The 7,838-nt window shown below is 39.7% G+C and overlaps 1 protein-coding gene across 1 annotated transcript in view; it reads right to left on the bottom strand.

The window, feature by feature from the left end:
• Positions 1–4,427, bottom strand: part of chm (CHM Rab escort protein) — a 50,322-nt gene extending 45,895 nt beyond the window's left edge. Inside the window, exon 1 of the mRNA XM_017705334.2 lies at positions 4,342–4,427. Coding sequence (XP_017560823.1) covers positions 4,342–4,420 — 79 coding nt within the window. The 5' untranslated portion in view covers positions 4,421–4,427. The remainder of the gene's footprint in view (positions 1–4,341) is intronic.
• Positions 4,428–7,838: the final 3,411 nt, after the last annotated feature.

Below are 7,838 nucleotides of genomic sequence, written 5' to 3'. Positions count from 1 at the left end.
GTGCACAGTCATGTTGGAACAGGAAGGGGCCATCCCCAAACTGTTCCCACAAAGTTGGGAGCATGAAATTGTCCAAAATCTCTTGGTCTGCTGAAGCAATAAGAGTAACTTTCACTGGAACTAAGGGGCCGTGCCAAACTCCTGAAAAACAACCCCACACCATAATCCCCCCTCCACCAGACTTTACACTTGGCACAATGCAGTCAGACAATTAGCCTTCTCCTGGCAAGCGCCAAACCCAGAGATGTCCATCGGATTGCCAGACGGAGAAGTGTGATTAATCACTCCAGAGTGGCGGCACTTTACACTACTGTATTTGATGCTTTGCACTGTGCTTGGTGAAGTAAAACTTGGATGCAGCTGCTCAGCCATGGAAACCCATTCCCTGAAGCTCTATGCTGTTCTTGAGCTAATCTGAAGGCCACATGTGTGGAGGTCTGTAGCGACCGTCTCTGCAGAAAGTTGGTGACCTCTGTGCACTATACGCCTCAACATCCGCTGACATTTTACGTGGCCAGTCTGCAGACCTAGGTGCTTGGTTTCATACACCTGTGGCCATGGAAGTCAATGGAACACCTAAATTGAATGATTTGGATGGGTGAATGAATACTTTTAGAAATAGTGTACATACAATTCTGAGCAACACCTTTTCTAGCCATGGTTGCGCTTGGCATTAAAAGGCCTCCTGTGTATGGATGCTGTTCATAAATGCATTTAAAAGACAATTGTAACCACGTTTTTGGTTGGAATGTCTTAGGACAGTGGTCATCAACCCTCTTCCTTGAGATTTCTGTGCAGTTTAGTTCCAACCTGCAACATGCTCACCTAATACTGATACATTTAATCCAGCCAATCAAGGAATATCAAGAGTAGATGTGAAAAACTGTGGTTTCAACTACATTCAACTCAAAGTTGGTGACCACTACATTCTAAGATCTAGATGCCCAGAGCTCAATATAGTCAGGCATACACTGTGTTTGGATCTGTGCATAATCTAAACCAGGGATTCACAAAAATTTGCGAGTCACAAATAAAAAAAAAAAATCTGCAAGTCTGAAATATGCTAATTTTCTTCTCTCTACCATTATACATTCTTATATTAAAGGACAAATACAAACACATCTATAGCATGTAGGAAACAGCAATAAAAGTTCAAAGTTCATTTTACATTCCACTCCTAAATGTTCAACTTAAAGTAAAGTTTTCAGTTTTCATATCAGTTAATTAGTTCTTCTGAATCTCAATCTAAAAGGCATGAGGTGAAATAAGCTTTGATGTGGCTAAGCTAGCAACTCTATTTGGAAATAAATGATTAACATTAGTTTATTTAACTTAGGCTTAACACATTTCTTGGTATAAAAGTCAAGCCACATGTGCCAATGGGAACTGTGGTCCGGAGGTGATATTCATTATTTTTCATGTACCTATCTGCCGATGCTGATAAACAAACATTTATAAAACACTAAAATTAAGACAACATTAGTCTTTATTGGCATTATAGAAATACATTTTTTGTGTAATATGTTTTATTATTAAATGCAGTAAAATGAAAAAAAAAATGCAGCAGCCCAGTGTCACCTTAACATTCTGGTCTTCTGGAAAACTATAAAGCTCAAATATCTGTCAATAATGTCTGAATTTCTCTTTGAAATATCCATCAAGCTTAAACATCTCCTAGACATCTATATTTTTAAGTAAATATCTGCTGATCTGCTGGTTGAGATATCATTGTGCATCCCTAAAATGTGAATATGCACATTCCGGGATCATGTGATTTCCACTCACAATTTTCAATACTGTTCCTTCTTCTCTCATGTAACAAGTTATTTTAGCCTCATGTACTTAAAGCTAGGCTTAAACATGCAAAAAGGGAATGCTGCTCAGCACCTGTGAAGAACACTATACAAAAATCCCATCACACTTGGCTGCAAAGAAATCAAAGGAGATGTGTTCTGTGCTCTGCCTAGACTGGATGAAGATCTGATCATCACGATCAGATCACAGTGACTGTGTGTAAACAATCACTCATTAATTATCTCAGAATATCACTAAAAATGTTCCAAATATAAAAAAACCCAAAATTCAGCATTTAGTGTTTCCTCTGTGGGCTTCCTAGAAACAGTCCTAGATCCTTAGTCTGTGCACATCAACACCCTTGAGATTCTCAGGTCAGATGTGAGCATGTACAGCAACCGACAGGGCGCAACCAACAGGAACATGGCCTTTCACACCATCAAAGGGTCTACCAGATGTCATCAGTGCAGCACCATATTGATTAACAACTGCTCCCTGTCCATACTCTCATTTGCACCAGTATGCAGCAGCAAAAAAAAAGAAGCTGGGGCAACTGGGAAACGTGGGACAAACACGCTTGTCTGAGCAACCTTGACACGGAACAGTGTCTGAGCAGAAATAGCCCACGCTGCGCATGTCCCCGTGTCACTAGCAGCCTAGGGACCAGCTGGCTCTGGTGGTTTTGCATGAGAGAAAGCAGAAGTGGGCCACAGATATTCAACTGCGCACCATCAATCACAACGTGAGGATGTCGCTCTTAGCAATAGCTGTAGATTTCCTTTTTCCCCTCTTTTCTCTCCCATCCTCCACACTATAGTGAAAAACAAGGCATTCTGCACTAGGAAGCAGCTTTATCTCTTTCTGACTCCAGTGCTGTCCTCAGGATCTGTCCTGCATATTAGTGCACTCACGTGCCTCGAATCAGGACGCTACAAAAAATGAGGACAGCAACATCAGAAGGGCCCCACTACTTTGGTGGACACATCTTACAAAGGGGGAGTATAATAGCCTACATTTAAGGCTGAGTCAATGTCACCTGTCTTTTCTTTACAAATATCGTACGTATATATTTTAATAATATGCTACTATATGATCCAGAGACGGGTTCATGTGGTATATGGCTTTTAAAATACGTACAAAAGTAGGCAATGCTCTGAGGCAGTGAAAACTAAATTAAACCGGATATGGTCAAGATGAATTAAACCATTAACTGGACAGCACTGCAACTGAATAATTAACCTTAATATTTGGAAGCTACCAAGAGCAAAAACTAATTATTTAAGAAAACAAGCTTAATTAGGACCTAAAGGCAATCTTTACATAGTTGGGCTGGAGCAACGATGTCCAAGTTTGCTAAAAAGGCTGAACGGAACCCAAAACTCCTGTATTTGTGCAGACATAAAATCCTCTGCCCTTCAATATTAATAAATTGTACCATAAAAATCGGTAAATGATGGCAAAATCCAGAAATACTCAAAGACAGCATGGCTGGTAGAGAGAACAAGAATACTAGTAAAGTCTATTCATGAGGGCGATTTCTAAAGTAACAAAACCAGTTTTAAAGTAAGCTCACTAAATGGCAATATGTAACTTTAACCCAGTTAAAACAAAGACACAGGCTACATTATCTTTTAATGATTTATGGAATAGTCTACTTCTTTGAGGCTTGATTCTTTAATCATGATACTTAATAAAATCATGACGACAACAGCAGGCTAGACAGCATCTAAGCCATAAAGTTACAAATATGGACAAACACATATCGAGGCCAGCTGTTGATCAGTGGGACCTATGACCATGCAACTGCAAATTCAGGCTACAGAGAGAAAAGCATTAGAGACGTTGAGCAGCTAGGAACACAAAGAGGACAAAGAAGCACAGATGTAATTCTGTGAACTACAATAAACACTATGAAACATACTCGGCCACAACACCTAAGCTTCATAGTTCAGTACACTATTATTTCAGGGTTAGGTTATTTATTACATGCCCGGGTGGACCTAATTCATTGGCTGCATTCGTGAACTGGATAGCTAACAACACGCTGTGGAATCACGCACATTGAGACAAGAATGCCACAGAAACGCTAATAACGGAGACATGCAAAACGGGCATCTATCCATCTATTTATTTGTCTGTTTGCCTGTCTATCAGTCAATCTGTCCAACCTAAGGTAGCTTAGTTATCTAAGAAGCAAGATGAACACGTACGAGAAACCAGCTAACGTTAGCCAACTTGACATAATACGTATTTCCTCGGTTTGTTTACAAAAGAGACAATATAACCTTTGTCTGGTCATTTTAATCTTACAGATGTCACGGGGACTTTTTAAATGTCTTTTTTAATGACCCAAAGACTAGCGCGTGTATATTCTACAACATCGCTGTCACTAGCTTGCTGAACAACGCTAGCTTGCAGCGGCTGCTCCTGTCCATGCTCACAGCACGTGGTTTCTGTTCACGGCCGCCCGTATATTTCATTAGACTCATAAATATTTTGTTTAAGCCCAAACACGGCGGCGAGTGTATTCGCGGTAAAGCTTCCTACCTGTACCGAGTATGACAACATCAAATTCGGATGGGAGGTTGTCGGCAGCCATCTTGAATCTACAACCGTCATGTGACATAACACACGGTGACGTGTACACGACGAGGAGGCTTACACGAGCAAACGATTTGAGCTCGTTTGTATCATGAAAATGCGTTTTAATTATCGGACTGATATGGTTATTTGTCTAATCACAGAATATCCCATCCCTACATTTCTTCTAAACGGTTTATTTGTTCATTTGATGACAGCCTGCGGAACATATCTCGACAGGTTGCTGCATCACACCCATTCTGAGGTAAATTAAGTTTGCTTTTAATTCGCTTGAAAACGTTATGTTAGAACTTTAATTTCATAAAGTGGTATTATTTTTATTTGTTCATTTTGATACACATTTACGGCATTTGGCTGACGCTCTTATCCAGAGCGACTTACAATTTGATCATTTTACACAGGGAAGCCAAGGCAGTGTTAGGAGTCTTGCCCAAGGACTCTTATTGGTATAGTGCAGGGTGTTTGCCCAGGTGGGGATTGAACCCCAGTCTACAGTATCGAAGGCAGAGGTGTTAACCACTACACTAACCAAATACACATTTACAGTCATACAGTAATACAATAATAAAACTAAAAAAAATCTAAATCAGACACAGAAATCTCTTTAGCTACGTTCACATTACGAGGCTCAATGCTCAAATCCGATCTCTCAGACACTCGTTTAGGTAAGTGATTCAAATCTGTCATTAATGTGAACGAACCAGCGTCCTAAAGTGACCCGCATGCGCACATCCTACTCAGTAACGTCGCGTAAATGAGAGGCGTGCATCACGTGTGTCACCCGCAAACAGACTAACGGGTCAGAACGAGACTTAGAGTTGATTAAATCTGATCAGCTCTCAGTTGTTCATTATTAGAGCGAGACAAAGGAGAAAAAGGTGAGATGTGTTTCTTTGTCCACCGTTTACAGCCTTTAACTGTTTGGCGCTGCTACCATGGTAACGCTGAATGATGGCGCAGTGGGAAAAAAGTATATGAATTCCGATCAGAGCGTTCACATTAAAGTCGCATGGCCACGAATCGGATACGTATCCGATCTAGGACCACGTATAAAAGTGGTTCAGGTCGAATTTGAAAAGATCAGATTTGAATGTCCACATAGCCCTGAAAACATCAGATCTGAGTCACATTAGGGAACATGGGATATGTGCCACATCAGCCTGGTGATGTGAATGTAGCCTTAGGAATTCTTGCATTTTGTGGGTAATTTTGGGATTCTTTGATTTTCATTGTAATTCTTATTATAGTACTTTGTCATATTTGGTACATCTTGCACCAGTTTGTACAAGAATACAAAAAAGTCACTGAAAATCTTATTTTTCACTTCAAATTGAAATCTGGTTAGATGTACTTTCTTTGTCCAAAAAATTAAATACAAATACGTTTTGGAAAGTAACATTAACAAATATGATTATAATAAATGAGCAATTTTTTGCAAGTATAAACACTGAAATTTTGTCTTGAAAATCAATTTTCAAACTTTATTATATTACATAAATCATTATAAAAACAGTTATCAACATTTTTTAAATGTTAAGTTCACTACTGTGCAAAGGTAGTTCTGATTTATTTCATTTCTAGTGAAAACATTCATTAATATTTCTGAGAAATACTAATAAAAGAAACTTTGAACTAGTAGAGTATATGGTTTTGTTAACTAATTAAGAGACCCTTATTAGTCCCACAATGGGGAAATTTCACCTCCGCATTTAACCCATCCGTGAAGTGAAACACCACATACACACTAGTGAGCACACACACACTAGGGGACAGTGAGCACACTTGCCCAGAGTGGTGGGCAGCCCAATCCACAGCACTCGGGGAGCAGTTGGGGGTTAGTCATGTGCTGTTGGCTCTGGGGATCAAACCGGCGACCTTCCGGTCATGAGGCTGGTTCCCTATCCACCAGCCCACGACTGCCCCAGAACATAAATTTGAGATCTTTGGAAGTAACAGTCACAGGGTAGGCTATATTGTGGCCATGTAATAAAAATTATTTAATTTTAATGCAAAAGGTAATGCAAGATTCTCACAAGGTCAACTTCTCATACTTAGAACTGTAATTGCCACAAAAGCTGAAAAACATATCAGTGTACAAACTTTAAACCAATTTTTTTCAACTGCATTAGTGACATATCTGAATTTATTCTGGCAACATGATATTTGAATCATCATTTAGTACACAAACAAGACAAAAATGGCCAATGAAAGGTACAAGGCACCTAATAACTAATACCCTATTACAGGATTCATGTTTTTGTTACATTGTATACAGTTTGATCCAGTTTGTTTTGGTTTCACATTGCAATTTAGAGAGCGGACTACATACACTATATTGCCAAAAATATTCACTTGTCTGTCTTCATCATATGAAACTGAGTGAGATCCCATTCTTAATCCATAGGGTTTAATGTGATGTCGGCCCACCCTTTGCAGCTGTAACAGCTTCAACTCTTCTGGGAAGGCTTTCCACAAGGTTTAGGTGTGTGTTTATGGGAAATTTTTTATGACCATTCTTCCAGAAGCGCATTTGTGAGGTCAGACACTGATGTTGGATGAGAAGGCCAGTCTCTGCTCTAATTCATCCCAAAGGTGTTCTATCGGGTTGAGGTCAGGACTCAGTTCTTCTCAGGCCAGTCAAGTTCTTCCACACCAATCTCCTCATCCATGTCTTTATGGACCTCGCTTTGTGTACTGGTGTCCAGTCATGTTGGAACAGGAAAGGGCCGTCCCCAAACTGTTCCCACAAAGTTGGAAGCATGAAATTGTCTAAAATCTCTTGGTCTGCTGAAGCATTACGAATTCCTTTAACTGGAACTAAGGGGCTGACGCCAACTCCTGATAAGCAACCCCACACCATTCTTTTTCTTAATATAAAAAGTGATCGAGGAACAAATAAGAATTCCTTTTCACTGATTACAAGCTCTGTCATTTTACGTGGCCGAGTTGCTGGCGTTCCCAATCGCTTCCACTTTGTTATACTACCACTGACAGTTGACTGTGGAATATTTAGTAGTGAGGAAATTTCACATCTGCACTTGTTTCACACATGTCATCCTATCACAGTACCACGCTGGTTCCTGAGAGTTCCTGAGAGTGACCCATTCTTTCATAAATGTTTATAGAAGGAGTCTAAATGCCTTTGTGCTTGGTTTTATACACCTGTGGCCATGGATGTGATTGGCATACCTGAATTCAATGATTTGGATGGGTAAGTGAATACTTTTGGCAATATAGTGTAACTTTGCTTGGCACGTACTCCTGGTATCACCTACATAGGCTGCATTTCTCTACACCTAACGGTGATTGTTTGTATTCAAGTTCAAGTTCAAGTTCAAAGTGTTTATTGTCATTTGTACAGAGGAAACAGGTTTCCTTAAATACAATTCATATCTTCTGTCACATCCTCTCGGAAACTAAAATGATAAGGATTGTCATTTTCC

This window comes from Pygocentrus nattereri, chromosome 16, assembly GCF_015220715.1.
Source record: "Pygocentrus nattereri isolate fPygNat1 chromosome 16, fPygNat1.pri, whole genome shotgun sequence".
Taxonomy (NCBI): Eukaryota; Metazoa; Chordata; class Actinopteri; order Characiformes; family Serrasalmidae; genus Pygocentrus; species Pygocentrus nattereri.
Note: the sequence above shows the minus strand (reverse complement) of the source record. Positions and strands in the feature narration are given on the sequence as shown.